At 45.9% G+C, this 26,780-nt stretch overlaps 1 protein-coding gene across 4 annotated transcripts in view; it reads left to right on the top strand.

Annotated features, from left to right (window-relative positions):
- Positions 1–26,780, top strand: part of DGKI (diacylglycerol kinase iota) — a 679,239-nt gene that overhangs the window by 437,386 nt on the left and 215,073 nt on the right. For all 4 annotated transcript variants that reach the window (XM_078671815.1, XM_078671812.1, XM_078671824.1 and 1 more), the window contains 2 exons: positions 5,715–5,759; positions 13,839–13,908. In XM_078671815.1, coding sequence (XP_078527941.1) covers positions 5,715–5,759; positions 13,839–13,908 — 115 coding nt within the window. The remainder of the gene's footprint in view (positions 1–5,714; positions 5,760–13,838; positions 13,909–26,780) is intronic.

Genomic DNA, 26,780 nt, shown 5'->3' with positions numbered 1-26,780 from the left:
GTCAAGGAAAGTGAGGCACAGTGAAATAGAATGATATGCTGAGCATCATCAAATTTGGTCAAGCTATGACTTGTAAAAGTTTAGTTAGAGCCTGTTAGAGCTCTCCCTAGAGGGAGGACTAGGGCTGCGAGCTACTGGGTGATCTGCCTCGAATACCTGCGACAGCCTGTGCTTTTTAGATCGTGTTTTACAGCATTGTGATTTTTAAAAACTTGGGGGCTTTTATCTTTAGAATTTAAAGGGAATTGATTTTTAGCTACACTGACACCCCTAAACACTCTACCTCCTTGATACTGCCTCGCCCAGCCGATCCTTACTCCCGGCTCGAGGCGGCGGCGGGCGCCATCTTGGGTGTGGGCAGGGGCAGCGCTCTAGTCGCGCCGGCCTCCCGCCCTCCCAGACTATTTTAATCAGGGTGTGTGAGCTGCTCGCTGCCTGTTAGAGCTCTCCCTAGAGGGAGGACTAGGGCTGCGAGCTACTGGGTGATCTGCCTCGAATACCTGCGACAGCCTGTGCTTTTTAGATCGTGTTTTACAGCATTGTGATTTTTAAAAACTTGGGGGCTTTTATCTTTAGAATTTAAAGGGAATTGATTTTTAGCTACACTGACACCCCTAAACACTCTACCTCCTTGATACTGCCTCGCCCAGCCGATCCTTACTCCCGGCTCGAGGCGGCGGCGGGCGCCATCTTGGGTGTGGGCAGGGGCAGCGCTCTAGTCGCGCCGGCCTCCCGCCCTCCTCACTATCCATAAAATGTGCGTAGGGTCCAGACGGCGCAGCGGGCTGGCGCAGCGGGCGCGCCGGATGCGCGCCGAAGCCGCGCCAAAGCCAAGCCCGTCTGCGCCCGTCCGCGTCCGGCCGGGACCAGGGGCCCTGACCCCTGTTCCGCGAGCGTGCGGCACGCAAATATACACAAGTAAGAGGCTGAGAGATCTATGTCCTGTTTTACCTACTCACTGTCAGCATTTGATGGAGCCCTTGGACCTAGGTCCATGTCCTCATTGTTCATTCAGTGGTTGCTGCTTAGTGCCAGTTGCTCCTGACTCTGATACGATCCTGGCCAAAGGGGGTCTCCTAAATTGTAGGTCCATTAGCAAACACACTCTTCAGCTGTGGGATCTCTTACTGGATGAGGACATGCAGATACTGTTCCTTACTGAGACCTGGTTGGGAGAACACTCTGACCCGGATGTACTGGACACCATCCCTCCCGGCTACACCCTCCATAGACTTGACAGGACAATAGGAAGGGGAGGCGGGATTGCCATTATTGTCAAACACCCGTTCGAGTGTATTCTAAAGCCAGCTAAAATTGATGACTGCGAAGCTGGTGATTTTAGTATTAAACTGACGCAACATGACACTATCTCTGGTATTCTCATTTATAGACCCCCTGGGTCCCTGGGAAACTTCCGTAGTAGCCTACTTGAAGGGGCTACTCAGACCGCTATTAAACATAATAAGGTTCTGGTACTGGGTGACCTGAACCTACACCTAGAGGACCCCGAACAGAATGAGGCAGAGGATGTTCGCCTTGTATTACAAGAACTACAGCTGACCTTGTTAAGCACAACAGCGACACATCAGAGGGGTCACTGTTTAGACCCTATCTTTGCGAGTTGGGACAAAATAAAAGTACTTACCCCTCGTCAGCTCCCTTGGACTGACCACTTCCTGGTCCCTTTCCAATGTTTCTATCAGACCGTTAGGACTAAAGACAATGGGGAAGGATTCACTATGAAACGCAAATGGAGACAATTCTCCAAAGAAAACTTTGCAGGTGCCATCCAGAAAGCTCAATTAATAAGTGCCCTGGATAGCGATCAGGCGAACAAGGAATTTAATCTACTTGTTACTGCCACCCTGGACGAGCTAGCTCCCATGTGTAAAGGTATAGTCAGAGATGGCAGACAACGCACTGCTCCATGGTTCACTACTGAACTCCAGCAAATTAAATCTAAATGCAAAAAGCTAGAAAGGATCTGGAGAAAGAACCCGAGTGAGCAAGCAAAAAATAGCTATAGCTCAACACACCGGAGCTATCAATATGCGGTGCGTAGAGCAAAAGCTAAATACTTTCAGACTCGTATTGAGGATGCCGAGAGCTCCTCGCGGGAACTGTTTAAAATATATAAAGAAATATCGCTGGTCTCTAGTTCTAATACCCCCATAATATCTTCCAAGGAGGGTTGTAATAAAATCGCTGACTTTTTCTCGAGTAAAGTTAAGACGATTTATGCCTCCTTCTCTCAAATACCAGATAAGGGCACAGATTTCAGAGCAGACAGCTCATTGGCAGCCCCGGATTCCTCACTCCTTACCTTCGAGGTTCCGGCAGCGGACAAGCTGATAAACATCTGTCGGAGCGTGAAGTCCGGCTCCCCTAATGATCCGGCCCCTGCCTGGGTCATATCAGACGGCCTGACAGCCTTGGAACCTCATATTAGACACGTCATACAAACCTCCTTTTCCACTCAGCAAGTTCCTAGGGAGTGGAAGAAGGCTATAGTACTGCCAATAAGGAAAAAACCCAATGTCAGCGTGGAGGTACTTGAAAACCTTAGACCCATTTCCTTATTGCCGTACGTGGCGAAGGTAGCCGAGAAGGTGGTTAATGCTCAGCTTACTGAGCACCTGGAAAAATGGAACTTACTCCATCCCTCGCAATCAGGATTCAGGGCGGGCTACTCTACGGAGACGGCCCTCCTAAGAGCCACAGAGACTCTAAGAGCAGGGGCAGATGCGGGTCACACAATGGCCCTGATCATGCTTGACCTAAGCGCAGCTTTTGACACCGTGGCGCATTCCATCTTGCTACGGTGTCTGAACGAAGCTGGGGTCGTTGGTTCTGCGCTGGGCTGGTTGCAATCTTTCCTTACGGAGAGATGTTTCCAAGTTCAGCAGGGGACTTGCCGCTCAGGGGAGTTGTCATTAGACCAAGGAGTGCCTCAGGGCTCTGCTTTGAGCCCCACTCTTTTTAATTTGTACATGGCCTCTCTGGCGAAAGTTGTACACTCCTTTGGGGTGGAATTAGTGTCGTATGCTGACGACACTCAGCTGCTGATCTCCCTATCACAGAATACCTCCAACACCCCAAAAAATTTTAAATCATGTATGCAGGCATTAGCAGAGTGGATGGATGCCCATTGTTTAAAACTTAATGGCTCTAAAACAGAGGTACTAGTGGTAGGGGGAAAGAGCGAAAAATGGTCGGATGAGTGGTGGCCTTCATGTCTGGGCCCTACCCCCATACCATGTCAGGAGGCCAAGAATCTGGGAATTTGGATGAACCCCTCGCTCTCATATGAAGGCCACATTAGGCGCCTTGTGGGAAAATGTTTTGGAGTCCTAAAGACCCTAAACAAAACCTTAGACCTCCTCCCTTTATCGGCCAGAAGAACACTAACGCAGGCACTAGTGACCTCGCGGTTAGATTATGGCAACATTCTGTTTCTTGGGGCAACCGAGGGCAGCATAGGACGCCTACAAGTTATTCAGAACTCCGCTGCTAGACTGGTGCTAAGAAGACCCAGGAGAGCTAGCTCGAAACAGGCGCTGGATGCGCTTCATTGGCTGCCAGTGAAGAAGCGAGTGCTATTTAAGTGCCTCCTTTTCTGCCACCGTATTGTCTGGGATAAGTCACCGACATATCTGAAGGAGCTAGTCAGCCGATATGTTCCTACCAGGACCCTCCGTTCAGAGGGTACCGGTCTGCTGACAGTTCCCAGGATCAGGAAGGCGAGAATAGGTGGACGGTCCTTCGCGCTACTGGCAGCTCAAAATTGAAACAAACTACCTCCGGGGTTGAGACTGGAGGGCAATGAACTGCGGTTCAGGGCTCTGCTCAAAACACACCTATATACTGCATAGAGTCTGGGTTTTCTATGTTGGTTTCACTGGTAGCTTAGCGCGGGGACACGCCGCGATGGCGTTACTGAGCGCTCTATAAGCTCTTTATTATTATTATTTATTATTATTATACATATATTTAATAAAAAAACACAAAGGTTAAAGCTTAGCTATGGTTAGGAAAACATTATTTATTCTTTCTATGCAAACCAAACTTAAACAACACAAATATTAGAAATTCTGTAGTTATATAAGTTATATGTATGCCTTAGATTTATAATTTATGCAGCCCCTTGAAATTAATATACTTCACACACCACTGTACGCAGTGTAGTGAACTCAGTAGTTACAGTACATTAGCTGTAAGTCAACCTTTCTCCATGCAGTGCTTATACCCTTCCATATTACATCCCTTATACCACCTAAAATCACAACATTCATAGCAACAGTCATCGCAAATCACATCACTAGTGAGAACAAAATGGTAGAGTGGCAACCACATAAAGTTTACTTACCTAACTGTCACTAAGCTGTAACTTTAGTTTTTTTTTTTATTGAAATAAATAAATAAATAAATAAATATATATATATATATAAATATATATATATATATATGAGTGTGTGTGTGTGTATATATATTTTTTTTTATAGGAAAAGAGTAAGTGTGAAGAAAGGCAGGAAACTATTTTCAAGTTAACATCAGCAATAACTATACGGATTAGCAAAGCAAAGAGTTCTCACAAATGTTGCACATAGAATGCTGGCCTATAAATAGACACATTTGAAGCACTACTGAGCTACAGACATTTGGTTCCAAGTTCTGTAGTTTCAAGCAGAAAAGCTTTTAGCAGTTTATGACTTCCAAAACGTCATAGCGGTGGGATTCTCAAGAGCGTAGCAAACCTAGTTATGTTCCATTGAAGGTTTGTGAATATGCCCTTAGCAAGGTGATTTCTATGAACCAAAGAAATCATTTAAGGGTTATCTTAATTTCTCAATCCAATCCTATCTCAGAAAGTGCACAGATTAGGCACCGGTTTCCAAAATTTCAATTTGGTAAAGTTAAAGTTTGGGAGGTGAAAAGAGGTTGGGCTACTTTAAAGAGTACTTATCAAATATGTCACTTGTGTGGAAGTTAAACTGAGATCATCAGATATGTGGTGCTTCAGTGTCATGTTATTTCTTAATGGAATCTCGATTGTATTCAGTGAGAATGATGTGAGGGAATTCAGCACATATGAATGACATTTGTTTTTAACTGATTGCTTTTGAGATATATGTGTCTTTCTTTCTGTAATTATGATGATTTGCTGCAATGAGTTTATTTAGGTGTAAACGTTTATTTAATTGTGCGTAACTCCTGGTAAACTATACCATAAATCTAAAACTCATTGGACCAATTAGTTCCAGTTTAATGGTATAGCTTACCAGCAGTTACACACAAGTGCTTCAAAGGAACACGTGCCCAGGGCACGAAGTTGCTCCTAGCTTCACAGTATGTCTAAAGGAAGGAGTGTGCCTTGAACCATGTTGGGTTTGGAGAAGTCATGGGTGAGAGATGAGTGTCCTCAAATGTACCTATTGTAAATGAAGCGCTCTGTGCTTAGCACCAGCAGATCAGCCCTGTCCATTAGTTGTACTAGTGCCATCACAGGAGTTAGTGGGTATTCCCCATGTATCAGCTCAGCATTTACTCATATCATACAGTATGGGGGTAACATGCAGTAACCTGTTGTGTAAGGTGACTATTGTGGAACACGATGATGCCTGCCTGCGGCGCAGTTTAAACCCTTTGATATGCTATTATTGATCTGTTTTATGACACTGGCATTATCTTTTTTTATCTTCTTTTTGAATCCTTAGGACCTACTATCTGTGACGTCATCTGTGCACAAATCCCACTGCCAGGTAAAGAAATGCATGTATTCCCACTAGCCTTGCCCTCTGCTTTGGATACACAAGTACCAGAACTTGTTCTCTTTTAGTCCTCAGGATGTAGCTGGGGAAGTAGTGGATACAATAGCTCCTCTGTGTGATCTGTTGAAGGCACAGGGAAACGTGTGTGAGCTGTGAGTGGCAAGAACCAGGGTAGTTGTTACTAACCCTAAGAATAAAGTGAAGCAAAGTTTACTACAGTATGGATTAACACCTCTTCACATTGAGCACTTCGTGGTAGACCTCGGAAGTACTAACATGAGAGAGATGGTGATTTTTGGCTCTCTTGCTGCGGCCCAAATGTCTTGGTAGTAACAGACATCAGTTTGGTCTTAGAACTGTGTATTGAGTTAACTACTGGGTCAGTAAACTTCTGTAAGAAAGTTAATGTGGAATAATGTTCCATTCCCAAGTCAACTCTGCAAAGAAGGATTGAAACCTTAAGGCTGGTTTCTAGGTAAAGGGAATTTGGAGCCTTTCCAGGTAAGCTGTTGGGTTTAAGCTTTCTAAGCGTCAGCTTGTCTGTCTTTCTGGAGTTTGCTGGTGTCCTAAGCTGATACTATTTGGTGGATGCTCCTGTGTAATATTTTTTATGCTAGTCATACTTATAGGCAAATCTACACCAATACTCCTTGGCCTTCTAGAGAAGGAATCAATAGTTGTTTGTGAGTTTAGCTATTTTGGTTGTATAAATGTGAAGGGATCAGTTGAGTATGAAACTAGTGGATGCATTTGTGGGAGGGCCACCAGCTGTCACATTTCATTTTGTCCAAGATAACTTTTAAGGAATAAACACTGACCTCCATGTGAAATCCATTAGCTGATGTCACCAAAGAGAAAACAAGCTCTGAATGGGCATGGAGGCACAAGTTCCCTCACCCTGCAATATGTGTTCTAAAAAGATCAAAGGCATGAATTTTAGATTTATATACATCCTTGGCATAACGCAGATACTAAGTAAAGATGATATAAACTCTAGAGACAATTAGCACATTCATAGTAATATTTGGTTTTGAACATCACATTTATATTCCTTAGAATGTTGTCCATACCTACTTATAAAGCCCATCAGCTACAGCTCTCACAACAGACAGCTGAAGGGATGATGACATTTCAGGCACCTTCAGGTCCTCATACAATGACTAACTTTGGAACTAGTCTGTAGTGCTAGTCATTGTCCTGTCCCCTCGCTTATGGCTTATTCTAGTAAGTGTTTCTGGTGCAAAATAGTAGGTTCCTTAATGGTCTGTACAGTCCGTAATGCTACAGTACTGTAAAACATGATCTCAACAAGTCAAGAATAAAGTGCACTTCTGAGAGCATGTACATGCTTCAAAATGTTCAGTGACTTAATGGGCATTGAGGCTGAACTCTATTACTGTCCCTAAAGTAGCCCATATAGAGGACAGCAAGTAGTTTGGCATAGAGCTGGTGTGTCACGATTATCCCTGGACGAACTCTTCCATAGATGTGCTTAAGTACGAATGAGGATGCACAATGAAAAACGTGTACACCCCTGGAGAGTATCTTCTAGTTAAGAGCAAACTTGTGGGGCTGTGAGAGCTGTCATTGCTGACTAGACACTTACTGTTAACTTGCCTGCTTTTAAAACGGACAGTAAGAATGGAAACTGTCTCAGTGGGTACACATCCTCCTACCCAATGTCACTAACAGGCAGCCAGTAGCCGCCACAGCATTAGAATGCAGAAAAGCTTTTTCTTTCTCTCTTTAAGAGGTTACCTGAACACACCACTTTACCTGTCACCTAATGTTTCACAGAAATTCCTTTTGTAACTTCACACAACATTATATATTTGTAACTGTATTTTAAGATTGGATTCCTACAGGTATGATTTAGTGAGATGTGTCAGTTGTCCCTAGTCTTGTTCTAAGACACCATTTTTACAGGTGTGGAGAAAATGTAGGACATTGGTAGGTTTATTGATACTTTCCGCTATAGTTTTGCTTTTGATCATATCTTAAGTGTTCTGTATGGAGTGTTTTGTTTTATTGGATGTGATCTAGATGGGGACAAACATTATCAGCCATTGCTGTGCAGATGAATTCACTGTCCCTTAAGGGACTGCCGTTTTGCTCCATGTGTATAGAAGATGCCAGTGCAGCAAATTGTGTTTCCAAACCAGGGCGGCAAACCTGCCCTCTTCTGAACCTGGGTAAGTGTAGTAGACCAGACAAAAGGATCTATTTTGTAAACAATCTACTGAACTAGAGTTAATAAATGAATATTTTTAACACCTTCGCTGAGGCGGCTATTCCGCGGCAGCGCTAAGGTGGCTGGGGGGCCACGCGGCGAGCCCATGCTGGTGACGGGACCGCTCCATCGCCAGCCGTGGTTGAGCTGTGCTCATGACGGAGCGGTTCCGTCATGACCCCGCCCGCTTAATAGAACGCGCCGCGCAGGCGCGTCGGGCGGGCCATGACGGAACCGCTCCGTCATCAGCACAGCGCCACCGCGGCTGATGACGGAGCGGTTCTGTCATCAGCACGGAAAAGGTTAACAAGATATGGTATTGACTAGACAGGAAATCAATCAATATCTGGACATTACTAACCATGTGACATAAGGCTTTACAGTGACAATGGTCACAAATTATGTTGGTTTGCAGATATATGATATTATATCTGAAAAATGCCTGATTGCATATTTGCATTTACATAATTTAATTTTACAAGGGCACTTGTTAGACCTGGCTCCTTGGCGTGGTTTCCACAGTCGTTTTGCCTCTACCTCCAGTATTTTTTAATGTATGCTGGACTTTGCTTTTGCTGTTTTTTGTACTCTGGGCACTTTACCACTGCTTATCAGGGCTAAAGTGAAAGTGCTCCATATATAAATTGTGATTATGATTGGTTATCCTTGATTGGCATTTTTGATTTACTGGTAAGTCCCTAGTAAAGTGCACTGTGTGTGCCCAGTGCCTGTAAATAAAATGCTACTAGTGGGCCTGCAGCACTGATTGTGCCACCCACATGAGAAGCCTTTTACCCATATCTCAGGCCTGCCACTGCAGTGTCTTGCAGTGCAGTTTTAAACTGGCATATCGACCTGGAAAGTGCACCCCCTTGCCAGACCCAACCTTCTCTTTTACTACATATAAGACACCAAGGTAGGACCAAGTAGCCCCATTGGCAAGGCACAGTGTATGTGAAAGGTAGGACATGCACTGGTATATTTTACATGTCTTGATAGTGAAGTACTGTCAATTTCGTTTTTCACTATTGAAACACCTATCTCTGCCATAGATTATAATTGGAGCTGCCTTGTAACAAACTTACAAGTGTAACTTTCAGTTTGGAAAAGATAGAGGTTTGAAGTTTGGTCTCTCTGAATTCAGAATTTAAAAATACATCTTTTGGTGAATATGTTTTTTAAATTGTGTGTTTTGAAAATGCCACTTTTAGAAAGAGGACATTTTCTTTTTTTACTGTTCTGTGCCTCTGCCTGCTTGTGGAATCCATGCCTGGTTTAGACTGAGTGGGACTGTTTGTGCATTCACTCTAGACAGTCACACAAAGGGAGCTGAGGTGTGTCCTGCATATCCTGATGGACTTTCCTGAGCTAGAGTGGTGGGAATAGTTGTCACTGACACCTGAATAGGGCTGATCCTGTTCTCTCACAACATTTTCACCAATCCCCCGGAGTGAGTCTTGAGCCAAGGTAGTATGCGTATTTCAAAAGCTAAAGGGGATATAAGTATTGTACCTGTAACCCCACATTTTTAGAACACTTCTAGACTGAGGACTCTGCCAATAAGAAGAGCTGAAGAGTGGTCAGGAGCAGTACTTCCCCTTTGCTGCATTTTGGTTTGCTGGGTTGGCCTGAGGTTGCTGCTTCTGTTTGTGGGCAGTGAAAGACCTGGACTTTGCTTTTTGAATCCTGTTGCTCCAAAGTTCTCCAAGGGCTTGTGTGTGCTTGCCTCCTGTGGAAAATCTTAGGGCCATCAAAGACTTCATCTGCAGCTCCCCTGAACTTCACTGCTTGGAGTGCTGACCTGTCAAGTGGTGCCAACTCCAGTTCTGGGCCCTTGAAGGATGCTTTGCTGCTTCAAGAACCAAAAACCCATGCATCTCCCTTCCAGTGCAAGCTTGCCGTGCAGTTGAAAAACCAATGCAGCGCCTGTTCGCGGCCCCAGGAACCACCGTGACCCAAGTCCAGAGCACCGAGTCCCGACGTCCAAGATCCCCACTCCAAATGAAGAAATCGACGCAGCGTTTGTTTCGCCACTGCATTGACCCACTTTTAGTTTCACTAAACAGATAGAAAGATCATAAATCCACCAAACTGGAGGTTACAGTAATTTAATTGTGTGCAGCAGTGCCTTCTGTGAATCAAAGTGTAGGGGGTTTGTGGTTTCTAATGTTAGAAGGTGGTTCTGACCATCTCAGCCGCCTACATTTTTCGCTTTTTGAACACCTATTTGTTGAGTTTTTACTGTGGGAGAGCCTCATAAGTTGGGACTCACCCACAGTGAACTCATGATGAAAGAGACTGCATGTGGATTTTACTGATGTCCCCCTGGCTTGACTAGGCCGCTGCGCTGTAGCTGATGTAAGGGGCACCGGGATGGTTACATGCAGACACATGTGTACATGCATGTGCACATGTGTTGGGGCTGCGCTGGGGAGAATCCTGGCGTGCGGCGTGCGCAGCCAAGGTGCAGGTGCAGATAGAATGGTGTGGCAGGAGTTATGCAGAGCTGGGTGGTGACATGGAATAGGCTTTATACAGTGGGAAGAAACATGCCAGGGAAAGTCAGTGTGCTTTTCTGTTTTTCACTCCATTATTCTCCCATGAGGATGTGGAGCACATGGGCTAGTTTCACTTTCCTAGGGCCTACATATTCCAGACATGCACCAAAGTCCACTGTAACTTATATGAGAAGAAGTATTCTGCGGAGTCCAAAGTCATATTTGTACTGCTTTTGGGTCATCCAGAAATTGCATATTTCTCTGAGTCAGCTCATAACCAGGGCCTGGCTGGGGGCTGACCCTGCCAGGCTGAATGAATGACCTTCCTCTCCAAGCTGTAGCCTCAGAGGTCCAAGCCCTGCACAACAAGCATTCCAAGGGCGAGGGCCTCCACTACAAAAAGAGAAGATGGGTGGAGCTACAGGTTCATCCATCAGCAGCTGACACCTGGTGCCAGGCATCAAGCCGCTCTGGAGAGAAGGCGGTGAGGGGGGAAGGGGCTCTCAGAGACCATGTGGCATGAAACCCCTGGACGACGCTATTTTGAACAAACCCAGAGGCCTGGCCAGAAAGGAGGGAGCCGGGGCAGATAAGTGATGTGTCGCTGTGTGATAGGGCAAACAGAGACTTCCTGCCAGCCCCCTCCCTAATTCTTTAAAAAGAGTTGGCATAGGAAGAGGACCTCTCTCTGAGGTGTGGTCTGCTGAGGAAGACTGGTGCTGGAGCCTGGAGCCATGGGCATCTAGAAGGAAGAACCTCCAGACTAGCCCAGGACACTGCCTGGCAGCACAGGTGAAGACCAGGAACAGTGAGCAGAAGCCTCGGCCTCTGCGCAGGGAGAAGAGGGGCCCAGGAGAAGACTCAGAACTCAGCAGGGAGCCAGTGAAGACTGTTCCCTGCTGACTTCACCCGCTTGGAGAACAAGAGGGTGAAAGAGAGTGCTCCCAGTGGCTGGGGAGTGTCACCAGGAGCAAGAGGAGGCAAAATGTCGCAGATCAGTACCCTGGGGTCTGAGATATGCCCCCCAGAAGGTTGGCAAAGTTTGACCTCCAAGAAGACCGACGACAAAGCGCGTGGGGCTCTGCCGCTGGTCTTGAATGTGGGTCAGGTCCCGGGGCTGCCCTCAACAAAAGCTAAGACTGGGAGCGCTCCCTGTCAACATGGAGAAAAGGGGCCCAGGATCCCAACTCAGGGCCCTGCCGGAGGCGGGAGGGTGCCGTCGCACCCCCGCGAAGACAAAAATCGGGGAGCGTGGTTGCGTTCCCCGGGAAGAAGCCAAACCGGGGTGCCAGGAGCCCACCCTGGCCCCCGGCGACAACGGAGTGCGGGGAGCGCCATCCCCCCCCCCCGCTTGGAAGTCAAGTGGACCCGGGATCCCAACTCTGGGCCCCGTCTCCCGGAAGTAAAGCTGGGGAGCGACGTGAAGAGGTGCATGTGGGGTGTCAGGAGCCCACCCTGGCCCCTGTAGAAGAGTTTTAGTCGGGGAGCGGTGGCATGGGCGTGGACCAGGACCCCAACTCCGGACCCTAAAGAATGAATCCAAGCCAGGGGGCCCCGTTTGCGCCCTCCCCATGAAGATGGCCCAGGGGCCCGGGATCCCAACCCCGGACCCCGAAGAGAAGGAGGAGGCCGGGGGAGTGCCACGGCACTCCCCCAAGGTCCAGCCCGACCGGCGGGAGTCATCACGTCTGCCCGCAGGAGCTGGCAGACCAGAACTGCGGTGTCGGCTCCTGCGGCAGCATGTGAGGGTGCTGGTCGGGCGGGGGGCTGGCAGGGGCAGCTGGGGGTGGAACCGGGTCCCCGTATCCACAAGGAGGAGCCAGGGCCTCGGTCCCAAACAGCCAGAGCAGCCGGAGATGGGCTCCCCGAGCTGTGGACACCCACCTGGGGGTTCAGGTGGGACCGGGACCCCCAACAAGGGCTGGATGTGGCAAAGCCGTCGGCGCTGCGATTGCGGCTCTCCTGAAGCAGCGGGGGAGCCGCTGCTATAATATGCAGGAGAAGAAGGAAGCGCCCCATAATGCCTTTCAGGCCTGAAAGCGCAAACAGCTTTTTTTTGGGTCTGTGGCGGCCCCAGGATAACGGGGTCACCACCAAGTGAGTGCAAAGGTACTGGGGGTGCTGCAGGAGAAACACAGTCTCCCTCAGCATGAAGAGGAAAAGTCCCTCCCTAAGTCTCTACGGACTCAGGAGAAATAACCCCTCAAGGGCTCGGCCAGCAGTTATCAACATCCTGAAGCTGGAACTTTTGTTCTGCTGCTGCTGGTGGTGTGTTATGGACTGCACCAAGGGATGAAGGGCTGAGTGGGGGATGCCTGGAGAAGGGCATCCCCTGGAGGCAAAGAGGTGCAACTGCAGGGGAAGTGCGTTTGCTAATGTTTTTTCTATGGAGGGACTGTAAGTCACATGTGTAATGTGAAGTCATAAGCAACGAGGGTTTATGTTGCTAGACATTCCTGCTAGGGTGTCTTGCTGGATATGCTTAATCCTGTGATTGCATCTGTGATGCCTTTTATAGGTTGTAATTCTAATGCATTATAAATGTCATCAAGTCTAATAAGTACCTCGTTTCAAAGGGATGCCTAAATATGTATTCTTACTGCTGCGTTAGGTGAAGAAGAACCCAGACTGTTAGCCCCTAAGATGTAGAGGTGTATACTTCATGGTCGGTATGGGATGCTCAGCCAGGGTTATGTGTCACATGGCAGGTGTGCCTATTTTAAATGCTCGCTGAGGTAATGGGATGGGTCGTCACTGGGATGGTGCCAGTGCGCCAGGCCCTCGCTCCAGGTTATGTTCAACTAACCGCATTAGGAGGCAAGATGATGTGCATACATGGAAGTGGTGGTGCTACACCCCACCACCTGCCGGAGGAGTGGAAATGTTATGCAATGTCACAAACTAATTCCAACAGCTAATGTATATTTGTAAATTGGTGCATAGTATTGAGTAGTGTGTGTTTAATACATGTACTCTTACTTTTATAAAACAAAGTACAAACTGGTCAATCAATTATTGAGTGTTATTTCTGCATACCTGTAATTGGCGATTACTAGCCCACACCACCTCCATTGAGTAAGCCTTAGACTGCTCTGCAACGCTACCTTCTGAGAGTCAGGCGCTACACCAGGGTGTTTGGTTTCCAGTGAAGGACAAATGTGACATGTTATTTATGCAGGCCTCACAGATACTGCCTCGTTTTCCAACACTAGGGTAAGAAGTCAAATGTGTTTGATGAGAGATTATTGACTTCAGTCCTTAACTCACTGTATTGAACAGTGGAGAGGGGATGATAACATAAAGTTGGACAACAAATAATGACAGCTCCCTGTTTTTTCTCAGGATGACGAGAGCCCACCCCCACATGTTTCCCTCGGTGAACGGCTGAATCCCCGATGGTGCTTCCTTGATGGTGAGTTTGCTTCTAAATCTGTTATTTCCCGGCTTCTACATCCTCCCTCGCACTTAAACAACTTCTGCTTCATCAACACACTTGCCACCTCCACCCCTTAAGTTGGTCCATGACCATAGCCCCCACTGTACTTTCATATTTGTCCATTTACCACCTCATCTGTCCATCGTTATCAAGTCTTCCGTCTCACTACCCACCCACCATCCACCATCACACAAGTGTCCCCGAACTCTCATCTCTCTTACACTCCCACTGCTCTTGTGTCACTCTTGCCCACCACTCTAACATCTATCCATGGCACTGTCACATTCTCCCTGCACCTCTGATTTTAACCCACTCTGCTTTCCTTCCTGTTCACTCTTGCCTTTTTGATATTATTCCATCACAACTTATGTTACAACAACCTGCCTTCCTCCCGAAATAGTTATGTGGCTGAAGTTAGAAATAGTAGACTACTCTGTCCTTAAATATTTTGAAATGTCTTCTGCTGATTCCCTTATATTCTAAGATTGGAAATAGGGTTGGCAAAGTACATTACCCTTAAATATTTCAGGGCATCTACTTGCTTCTGCTTTTCAAGTGAGAAGAGGGGGGATTGGCAGTGCAAAGAGTAAGGATGTATTTCAAATGCCTGGGTGAATCTGTTGAAGATGACAACTTATCGTACTGGAGTAATATTGAATCGCAAAACGTGCTGGATGAAAGAGGTTAGAGTCAGAAGGCTTAGCATATGCAAAAGAAGGGCAGAAAAGACAGTTACTGAAAATTAGACCTTGAACCTGAAGGCCAGGTGTGTGCACATACTAGTGCTAGTATGCAATCTCCCACATACATGCCTCTTCATGTCTCATCTCACACTTATGATCCTCTTCACCTTGTGTTACGGCAACACCTCCAACCCGAATCTTTTCATGGACCTGCTTTTGATGAGCCTATGTCCTGATCTATGAAGTCAGTAGATAGAGAAAAGGAAACCTACCCAGTGAGACTGAGAGATTCAACGGGACAGGACCATATTTCAAGGAGGCAGCATTATTAATCTGCCCTGGGCTTGTGCATTTGACTGTAGGAGTACATTCTACGCCCTGCCCTTGTTCCATCTGTTTTTCTCCTTGATGCTCATAAGCTCAAGATGGACTTGGGACTGGTAATGTCCCCAGTGACTATTGGTTATTGCAACAGCAGTGCTTTACACCCAATGTCAAAGCAGTGTCTTGCATTGCTCCCAGATTCTTCTCTAGGCTGTTCCTTCTGTATCGGCCTCTGAGAATACTGGCTAACCACTGGCAACAGATCATTGTGCAAGAGACGCCTCCTCCCCCACCATGTACAAGGATCCAACTTTCACCTCAGCAGCTTTGTCATCAAATTAACAACTCAACGTTTGCAAGTAGGTAAAAAGCCACAACTCCTCTATGGTTTTGGAGTGTGCACTCAGGCCTTGCACTTGGACTATGTGGTAATCTGCCTTCTCTAGGCATGCCCCTCTACAGAGTTCATTAAGTGACAGAAGCACTGTACAAAACATTAAAATAACTGAATGTAAATATATATGTTTTTATTGTGAAGATCTTTCATACTATTTATTGCTATTTGGATTAAGCTTATTCCTTAGCCCGTTTAACATCATGTAAGGGGAGGGGTTTCAGAAAGTGGGTCAACTGCGTGTGAAAATGCACCTTTCTCTGCCTGTGTTTGTTTTCACTGTGTGAGCCTGTTTCAGTTTAATGCAGACTCTAAAATGGAGGCTCCCAGAAAACTGGTCCATGCTTCATCACTATTATAATGTGCTTTTCTTTGTAGCCCCAATCTTGACCTAGATTACGATTTACATGAAGCTTATTTGGAGTTTTTGAGAGGTGGGGTAAGGGATGAAAGGCCTTGCATGGCTAGGAAATCTGTGCCACCGTGCACCTGTTCACGCAAAGTGTATTCCCATATATATATATATATATATATATATATATATATATATATATATATATATATATATATATATCTCAATCAAACACTCCATTTTTTTCGTGCTCGCGAACGACAGAGAAACGGACACTTGCTTGTTTCCTCTCGAAGCAGGTATTTATTTTCCGTGAACTGCCATGTGTAACCAGACGCGTTTCGGCGAACGCAGTCGCCATGCTCACTGGAACTATGTGTATATATATATACATGTGATCAAGGCTACCGTGACGTAGCCGAAACGCGGTATGCTGGAGACGATGGGACAATAAACCACCTTCTTGAGAACTTTTTGCGCATTTTGTGGTCTGTACCTGTGGTGAACTTTGGCGATCTTGGGCCGAGAAGCAGGATTTAGAAGTGATATATATATATATATATATACATATATGTATATATATATATATTGGAGGATGGCTACTCCCCTCATAATCCCTTCATAAGATACTGATAGAGCCTACAATTCAGCACTACATATCGTTTTACCTATAACCCTAATGGAGAGGTGGGCTACTGACCTTTCCCTGAAAACCTGGACTATTGTTTGTACCTGGAGTTCTTTCTCACCCATACAGTATGGGCATGGTGAGCAGTGTGTGCCTGAGGGGCATGTTACACAATGGAGGATACAATGAGTGCTTGGTGAAAATGATGTTTCCTGTTCAGGTTGGCTTCATCTTTCTCTGCAGGCATTAAAACCTGTATGCGGGTGTTCTCTCTCAGGGGATCTCCATTGATAATCATAAGTACTGAATAGTCCCACCCACATGCCGGGACCCTGGAGCAGTTCTTTCAATGTCACATTTTCACAATATCTTTGCCTTACTTCGAAATGGCCAATAGACCCCCAGTGTCCCATCATGCCCTGCAGTTGGCAGTCTACTCAGTTATTTTTTTCCATTTCCTGCCGACAGGATCCAGAGTCAAAGCTCTACTTTTTCCAGGCTTTTTATCCAAAAAAAATTCATTTTTTTCTCTCCAACAGTGATTCACTTGACATACTTTAGGGCAAAGAGTACGTTTTGAAATATTTTCCTGACAGGAAATATGTCTGTTTTAAGCAAAATGCCTTCTTTTTTCACGAAATGCCCAAAATGTGGCAGACAAATGGTAAAAACAGCCCCCCCCCGCCTTGATCTGAATCCAAAGATATGTTGTCACTGTAAGACCTTCTCCAAGTCTTTCTCCAGGTGTACTTTGAGGGTAAGAGAAAAGATTTGCCTCCAAGGCCAAGTGGAGCACCAGAAAAGGCAAGATTCCCTGGCTGGAGAGACATCAAAAGGATGAAGAGAGACTGTTCCCTCTGCCAGTACCCCAATCCCACCCTCTGAGGACTCCTACATCGAAGGAGAGAGCACCATCGACTTCGAGGGATGGCTCGTTGTCGAGGCACCATACAAAGTCCAAAACTTTGACTTTGAGACATCATCCAACTTCTCTGACTAAGACAGTGGAATGGCTTTCCAACATGAAAGCTTGCAGACGTCCATCAGAATCTGACGCAGAGTATTCAAGAGCCTATTCTCCAACCAGGCAGGCTTCTCCAATCCTCATTCCAGATTCACAATCACCTCCTTAGGCTCTGACGGAATCTCCTCCTCCACCACCATCATCTTTTCTCCCACCTCCACAAATAGCAATTCCATCTGTAGTTACGCCACTAAACCCACCAGCCTCTCCTTCTCGGACTCCACAATCACATGCACCAGTGGCATCTACACCAAGGCACCCTAGATCTCACTCCCACCACACCAAAACTCGCAGCAAGATCTCGCCGCTGTCATCTTCGGTCAGGATCTCCCAGGCACTCATGCTGAAGGCAAAGAAAATATTCTACCTTGAGATCGAGATCCTCACAGTCTCACCATACCTACTTGTGGGGTCTGTTTTCACCTACTTTGACCTACTCACCTCCAGTGAGAATGGTTTCTGTAAAAGCTGCACCAGCCAGCCTACAGAAAAAATGCAAACAACTGGATCAGTGTCCATCTTTCTTTCGCACAAATCCTACACCACACTCTGTCATCATCTCTGCTGAATGAAAACTACATGCCACAGCTCCTTCATCTACTGTTCCTCCTGACAAGGTAAGTAAACACGCATTTGCAATGCAATAGGTCTCACATTTGCGATCTTTAGAGATATTGGCACTGTAAACGTGTGAGAAACAGGACCTCTCGTTAAATCTCACAAAATGACATCCTAATTATAAAGCAGGGAAAGGAAGTAGAGATGTTATTTACTTAATATAAGTAAATCTAATGCTTAGGCCATATATTTATAAAATGGAAATAAATGGCTGCATTTCAGCTATGTGCTCTAGATGTTTGGTAGGCGGGGATGAGTTTAACAAGTGGCACAGGCCATTAATTATGGGTGCATGCAAAGGGTATAGTTTGCTCATGGTGTGAAAGACTGGACCCCCCTTGCAATTGTATACATAGCAAGCTTGAACTGAAGGATATTGGAGCATTTTACCTGAGTACCAGTTATATTAAGCAATTTCAGATTCAGCAGACCACAGCAGGTGCTTTACATTTACTCAACACCATTGTGTGTGTGCATTTTTATTCCAGTCACCCTAGTTTTTACTCAAAGGTACAGGGTTTGACTTGTAAGCTCAAAGTACGTGCTTTAATGCTATTAATAATTAATTTACCCAAATGCAATGTCCACTAGTTTGTTAAAGAACTGGGTAGTCAACACAAAAGGCCACCGGTACACTTTCCAGTGGTCAGGGGGTTGGAGAGGGGAATAACCGGAGTATGTCCTCCCTGGGGATTATACATCACAAAAAATACTCCAATAACACTCTACCAGGACAGAGTGTCTGGTGGTGTGTAGTTTGAAAAATTACACACCACCAGACACTCTGTCCTGGTACAGTGTTATTGGAGTATTTTTTGTGAAGTATAAAGAACTGGGTTGCCCTGCACCCTTTCAGAACTGAGTTGGCACACAGATGTTCACTCGTGCGCAGAAGTGGTGCCCATGCGTTACGCTCCTGTGAGCAGGTGCTTGCCTTTCCTCAGCGTGTGTTGCATTGTAGGAAAAAAAAGTTGTAGTTTGGATGTTACGCCGTCCTTTTTAATATATGGGAGCATTTTTACAACCATCCAGGCAGCACTTTATAAATAAATTCCTAGAGACGCTGTCAATCCTACACGGTGGGATTTAACTGTGGTACACCCATGCACTACAAGTGGTGCACTGTAGAACCAGGGAACACCAGTTCAAGTACACCCCAGCTGCCGATCTTTAGGCTGTGCAGTTTTAGGTAACTCACCAAACACGCACTGTGGTTTAGCGCATACTTTATAAATGCCAGCGCACCCGCTGTGCATGCCTGCTCTCCTTAATGCAAGCCTTGGTTCTGACGTAAAGCCTACCTCTAGCACGTCCATTCTTATTCTGCGATGCCACACGCCTTTGGGTCATTGTGCTGCTTAATTGCACCAGCTCTAGGTGAGCTCCATGGCAGGCATGGTTTGTTGCAGAGCTGTTGCATGTCGCCGTTGTCCTGTGGCTGCACTGTGGGGTAACAATGCGGAGCAGTAAGGCAGGCAGTCAGTAGGGCTGTGCCATCGCAGTGTAGTCCACAGTGCAGGCTGGGCACGGGGGTTGATGTTGGCAGACCCGAGGTGGTGAGGAGGTGCCGGTTCAGTGTGCCAGCTTCCTGAAACACTGAAGCTGGCGCGGGATGGCCAAGCGCTGGGGCCCTGTGGCCCATGTAGATGTAGGCCAGCCCATCGTCGGGTGGAATGTGGCCAGGGGAGTCCTGCGTCACGCTGCAAAAGGGGCTGGATCTGTACTCATCGAAGATGAAGCAGCTGCCGTCAGGGGGGCAGCTGGACACTGTGCTGCTAGAGGACAGGCTGGCAGCGCTGGCAGTGGGATAGCAACGGCAGACCATGGGAATAAATAAATGTATGACAAAATAACGCGCAGGGTTAAAACATGAAGCGCAGTGCCCGTGCATAGTGAAGTTTAAAAAAAGAATCATAAAATAGGGTGCTGTGTTAAAGCATGAAGCAAGGTGCCCGTGCATTTTAAAGATTAAAAAAAGAATCACAAAATAGTGGCCGTGCTAAAACATAAAGCGCGGCACCCTAAACGAAAAGTCGTCGCTAAGCGAAAAACAGTACACAGCTACATCGTAAGTAAACTGTAGTTGGTCGGTGCTGCTTGATATAAAACCGAAGTGACATATTGGAGCACCAACCAATAAGGAAAACCAACGGCAAGCAGCAGGTGGGATTATACTCCTATACTCATTACAGCAGGTCTTGCAGACAGCGCATGGGCGCTGGCTAAGCACAACCTGAAAATGGGACTCTCTGGGCAGAGAAGTTTGTGGCACATCTGCTGTTTCTATGAAGGCTGCTGGTGTGATCGCTCTTCTTGGGCATTATGACAGGTTTCTTTGGGATTAAATACAACAATTCGTGGAAGACCTTCCCAGAGAAAGATGTCAGGACTTCCGAGAGATAGTCAGCGAAGGCATGATGGTCACAAATCATGTCATGGTTGCTGCAGCTGATTGATCCACTCTGGCAGCTCATAGATACTACCATAGTCTTACACTTCGGCTTTCATCTTGGTTCAGACTCACAGGCTTGAAACCTGAAGCCCAACCCCGAATTTTGAACCTTTCTTCTTTCAGCTCGGATCTCATGCTGATGATGAGATATCTAGAATGAAAACTGAGCTTGACTCTCTGAGAGCTATTGGATTGGAGAAAAGGTGGGAATATAGGAGACATTCCCATAGGCCCTATGACTGCTGGTACTTTAATCAGAGAGCTCAAACCTTTCAGCTTCAAGAGCAACAACAGGAATCTCAACGGACACAGAGGCATCAGCAATACAGACTTCAGTCAAGGTGCAGGCGAGGTCAGCAACCATCTGCTCAAGCCACTAAAGTAACAACCTGTGGCAAACAGTGATTGTCCACGTCCCCCATCTCCATTACCCACTCCGGTAGGGGGAAGCATAACATCTTATCTACCAAAGTTGAGAAAAATAACCACCGTCAAGTGAGTTCTGAATATTATAGAACATGGATACTTTCTCAGATTCAAGTGTCCTCCACCATTCATTCCAACTAAACAAATTATCCCTCTTCCACTGGGGAAGAACTGCAACAATAAGTCTCCATCCTCCTGTAAAAACATGTGGGAGAGAAGAGCCGCACTCCCCTTAAAACAGCCACTGCCCGTGCAGGTAACAGTGGTGAGGGGGATTTCTACAGACGATGATGAGGGATGATTAAATAAATTATTAATTTTACCTCATCATCCTCCATCGAAATCCCCCCTAACCCCCCCACGGGTCCCACTGCCTCACCGCTCTTACCTGCACGGGCTGCGGCTTCCTTAAAGGAAGGAGAATTTATTCCTATAGATCTGCAAGATGTCTATTTTCACATCCTAATAGCAAAGGAACATAAAAAATTCCTGAGGTTCTTGGTAGGAAGAGATCATTAGCAATACAAGGTTCTTCCTTTCGGTCTCAAATCTACACAGCTTACTTTCTCCGAATGCATGGCGGTTGTAGCAGTTCATCTCTGAAAAATGAAGTTTATCGTCTATCAATACCTAAACCACTGACTCATCAAGCCATCTTTGTACCAACAAGCAAACCAACATCATCATTTGGCTGTCATCACTCTCAATCAGCGGGGTTGCATGTGAATCACACGAAATCTACTGTGATACCAGTACAAATCCTACACTACCTAGATGAAGTAATAGACACAGTGCACACAAAAATGTTTCCTTCGGAGGAAAGGCAATTATTTTTCCTTCAGAAATGTCACAGTCTGAAGACAATAGCCCACCCAATGGCATCACAAGTCTTCTCTCTTTTAGGATCAGTGGCATCATGCATTTTTCTGGCCCCGAAGGCAAAACTCTACATGCTTCCTCTACAACAGTGCATAGAAGATCAATGGCATCAAATCTCAGGAGGATGGGAGGACAGAGTGACGCTAACCACTCATACAATGCAATTGCTCAGCTGCTGGTGCCGCACAGATAATCTTCTAAAAGGAATTAATGTAATCCTGACCTAAACAATAATGACTTACAGGTTTGGGTGCTCATCATCAATACAGAGCATGTGATCTCAGAAGGAAGACTCTTACCATATCAACCTACTGGAGTTGAGAGCACTATACTTAGCCCTGAAGGCTATCCTTCCATCATGAATTAATGAATTATCTCCTTGTTCAGATGGACAGTACAGCTACCATGCATTATCTGAACAAACAGGGAGAAACAAGATGCAAACTTCTGTCACTGGAGGCTCAAACAATCTGGAAATGGCTAATATCGAGAGATCTTAGATTACAGCAGTCCATTTACCAGGAATCCAGAACACTCGGGTGCACACTCTCAGCAGAACCATTCAAGAAAATGACAAATGGGTTTTAAACAACTCCGTACTTCGCAGCATCTTTTGTGACTGGCTTTTTCCTTAAATAGATCTTTTTGCAGATGGAGGATACCAAAAATGGCCAAACTTCACCTCAAGGTTTTACCACCCAGGCACACTGGGGAATGCCCTGTGTATTGACTGGTCAGGCAAATTTCTTTACACTTCTCCTCCACTTCCTCTACTGCGAACATTGATCATCAAGCTGTCTCACTCGAAAGCCAGAATGATTCTCATCATTTCTCCTTCACCTCTAAAAGTTTCCACATAGGAGACTGTCGTGCAAACAAGACCCACTGCCGAAATTCGAAGCCAAATTCAACACCCCAACATGCAAGCACAAATGTAGCAGTTTGGCTCCTTAACTGATACAATATGGTCACCTGAACATCCTCAAGAATGCATGAATGTTTTTAGAGAAGCCAAAAGACCTACTGGAACTTCTTATTCTTTAGAGTGGAAGAGATTCTGCATCTGGTGTGCTCAGAACAATTTCAGTTGTTTACCATGCCAAGAAGAGGTGGTTCTTCCATACCTCCTTTATCTGATCAAAGCAAAATTGCAATTTTCAACTATTAGAGTTCATATTGTGGCCAATACGGCCTATTAAAAATGGCCTTCACAAATATTATTTTTCAAAAGATCTGCAGTCAAGGATTATCTCATGGGTATTAAGACAATCTATCCTCCTCTCAGAAGGCCTTCCCCTTCTTGGGAATTAAATATTGTCCTTTCTTGACTTATGGACCTTCAAACCCATTCATAATGATTCTCTTCAACATCCATCTTGGAAGGCTTGCTTCTTAGACACTATAACCTCTGCACATAGACTTAGTGAAATACAAGCCAATGCTCCCACAAACCCTACACAGTATTCCATAGTAATTGGTTAGTTATGAGGACACATCTTTTTTTTAATAAACATAATTTTATTGGCATTTTAATAAAACATACAAAACAATACAATAACTGTTACTACTTACCTCTACTTCTCCCCCACCCCCCAGTCCAGTCCCCATTACAGCATAGTATAGTACATGTATAGACACATCTTGATTCACAAAGTACACTTCTAATTTACACATATTAATTTGCTAAGGACATTTTTACTCAAATCCAAGCTTAGAAAGAAATCTAATAAATGATCTCATGTTTGTCCCCTTTCAATAGAGACATTTAATTTGCATTAAATTGCAAAGTACGTTTCTATTGCGATGTACATTTCTACTCATTTTCTTTCCCAGAGTCATCTCTCATATCCAAACTTTAAAAGGAATATAATAAATGATCTCATGCTCTTACCCTTTCAATTGATCCTTTAGCCATCCTTACTTCAAAATATAACACTGAGCTCTCATACCCCGCCCACCGAATCAACTTCCCTTTCCATTTTGCCACCCTGGGAGACCTGGCTGACTTCCAACACATAGCTACCTCCCGACTAGCAAGTACCAGAGCCAAGTCAATAAATCTTGTTGTGCTTTTGCACCTAGCAGGTCTTGGAAATCCCCCCAGAAAATAGACCACAGGAGCACATTCAATAGATCTCTGCGTTACTTCATGCATGTAGGAGACTACTTCCTTCAAGTATTCCTCAAATAATGAGCATGACCAGACCATATGCAACATCTCCACTCCATGTTCCCTAAACCTAGGGCATGCCACAGCTGTCTGATATCTCCAATCTATGTTCCCCAGAGTTAGATATGCCCTGTGTAAATAACAAAAGTTAATCAATTTAAATCTTGCATTTCTAGACACAGTACCAGAATTTGCAAGAAGCTTTGCCCATTCTGGCTCTAAAATTGAATGTGCCAAATTCTGCTCCCATTTCTCTCTTAGACCTGCAAAAGGCGTTCTCATATCACTTCCTACCACCCGATAAAGACACAACAGTGCCTTTATGCGACCCGTTGTAGTACACAATATTTGACAAGCCCTGTGTACTTGAGGCTCTTCTAAACCCAAACCCCAATGGCGGCGCACTGTAGCAATCACTGCCCGATATAATAAAAATTGCCCTGTGGGAATAAGCTGGAAATAATTCCTCAAATGGTAGCAGCACCCCATCTCAATACAGATCACCTACCCCATGCACCCCATGATTAACCCAGTCTGTCAAGCCCCTCATTTTTCAAGCCGTATCTTAGGATCCCCTTCCACGGCTTCTGAGTCTCAGCTTTCTCAGTAAGCTACGGCCTACAGTCCCATGCTTGTCTTTCTTAACCTAGGGTTCATGTGTACTTAACATAGCACTTCATTGATCTTGTATTCACAGTTTGTTTACAGTGTTGGTTTCTAGGTGATTACCTTTAGTTTCTTAATGTAAGTTTGTCTAGTAGCACCATGGTGGTTTCGTAGTTGCAGTTGGACGGTTTCCGACCTTTGCTTCACATTTCAGTGAGTTCTCATACTTTTTTGATATCCCATTCTTTTTCAGCATTCATGGTGTGGTTTAGACATTGAAGGGGACCACTGGTTTCTCTACGACCATTTGTAATTGTATTGTTTCCGTTTTGATTCTTGTGCATGCAGGAGAGGGTAGTGTGGTACCCTCCCATGATTATTCTTAAACTCGCTGCATTTTCCTCCACAGATTTCAATTATATGTCTATTCCTCCCACTGACGAAGAGCATACTTAAAATGCGTTGGGGATCCCCATAGTAAAAGTTTTGGAATAGGAGGGGCGTGGTTTGGACGCCGAGGAAGATGGCGGAATGAGTTCTTTCTTCCTCCCGTGGCGCTGGTATTACCGACAATTTCAGCAGTATCCAGCGATCATCGAAGTGCCCTTTTGCGAGTGTCTGACAGCGGAGTGAGTAAGGCACGCAAGGAACGGGTCAGAACTGCCACACTGTGCCCCTGAGCAGCTGTATGGAGGGGTGATCAGCGTGGCCTGTGTGACGTCCAGCATCAGAGCCTTCAACAGCGGAGCAGCGGAGCCCCATGCTGTGCGACCCGTCTACCCGTATGCGGCTGAATTGCGGTACGAGCGCGGCTTACTTTAGTGCACTGCAACGCTTCCAGGCATAAGCGCTCACTCGACCGGCATTGGGAAGGCTTGGAATGCGATGGCGGTCCGTTTCTGAAGCCCTTCCCTCCATCAACAGCAGGACGCTCGTTAAAGCCAAAATGGCGGCCATCATCGTCCCCTGACGAATATCTGCCTACAATCACCACGCTAGCTGTGCTGTGCCTCTCACAAGTGGTTAGGTTGGTCCTGTCCAGAAGAGAGGGGGAGAGGAGATCACCACGTCCTGAAAATCGTCACTCTTGAACCCCGAGTGAAGCGCTTGATCAGCTCTGTGCTGTGAGTACTGAAATGGCTGTGCCCCCCTACAGTAAGGTGCTCATCCCAGCGCGCTTGCCCTTTCTCTAACATGCAGACTTATAACACCCTGACATGGGGTGTTTAATTGAAGATATACCGCTTGTCCTGTTCAACCACCCAATCTACTGCTTTGCATCATAACCTGTGGCTGCCTGACCTTGAGATGGCTGATGAATGAGAAGGTCTATATCCTCCAATATCACTGCCTGACCCTAAGATGGCCGACGCTCGAGACAACTTCTAGTTTCTCTACTCCAGTACTTCTTTGAAGCTTGCTGTTGCTTCACTGCTGGTGATCTGGTGCACCTTTCCATTAACGGATACTAGACCCCAGTCTTCGGAACCCAAGGGGGGGCTGACTCATGGATATTTCCTAACATCTTTACCCCACGAGACCCTGGAGCCCACCATAGGTTTTTCACCTGAAGCTCGCCGTTGGTTTCCTACTGGCTTACTACTGTCTTTGGGCCAAGATTTTCGATAGGTGGTAATCACCTCTTCGTGCCTACACCCGCCATCTGTGTTTCACTCCCATAGAGGTTGTCTGTCCACAACAACATGAGTGAAAAAGAAGCCAAAAATCTTAAGAGGCTCAAAGCTGACCCTCCGAACCCGGATTCACCGACCAAAGGGAAAGGCAATATTAATGCGACTCTAGACACAATTCTGCTCAAGCTTGCAGATGTCCATGATCTGGCGAAATCCACCAAAGGAGAAATATCCGCTGTTCGGCAGGACATCAGAGACACCAATGCCAGGCTCTCGGAGACAGAACACAGAATCAGCTCTTTCTTGGAGTCCTGGTTCTCCCAAGCCACCAATCTATCCTTCCATACTCCTTTGGAGTTTGACCGAGCGCACAGGGTTCCGTCACGAATCACGGCCAACCAAAAGGGCCCCAGGCCTATAGTTTGTAAACCTCTTCGTTATCAGCACGTAGAGCAGATCCTGGCCTTCTTGCGTCGGAATAATCATATCCTTTGGAAGTCATCTAAGATCTACATTTCCCAAGATTATAGCAAGGAAACAGTTGACACCAGGAAGGGCTTTCTTGCTCTTAGACCAAGGTTGCGCACCCTAAATTACCAGTATGGCTTCGTGGGTCCTTCGAAATTCAGAGTCTTGATTCACGGAGTCCCGCAAATAT

The sequence above is a fragment of the Lissotriton helveticus genome, chromosome 1_1 (genome assembly GCF_964261635.1).
Source record: "Lissotriton helveticus chromosome 1_1, aLisHel1.1, whole genome shotgun sequence".
In the NCBI taxonomy this organism is placed as follows: domain Eukaryota; kingdom Metazoa; phylum Chordata; class Amphibia; order Caudata; family Salamandridae; genus Lissotriton; species Lissotriton helveticus.
This window is presented reverse-complemented; position numbering and strand designations above follow the sequence as displayed.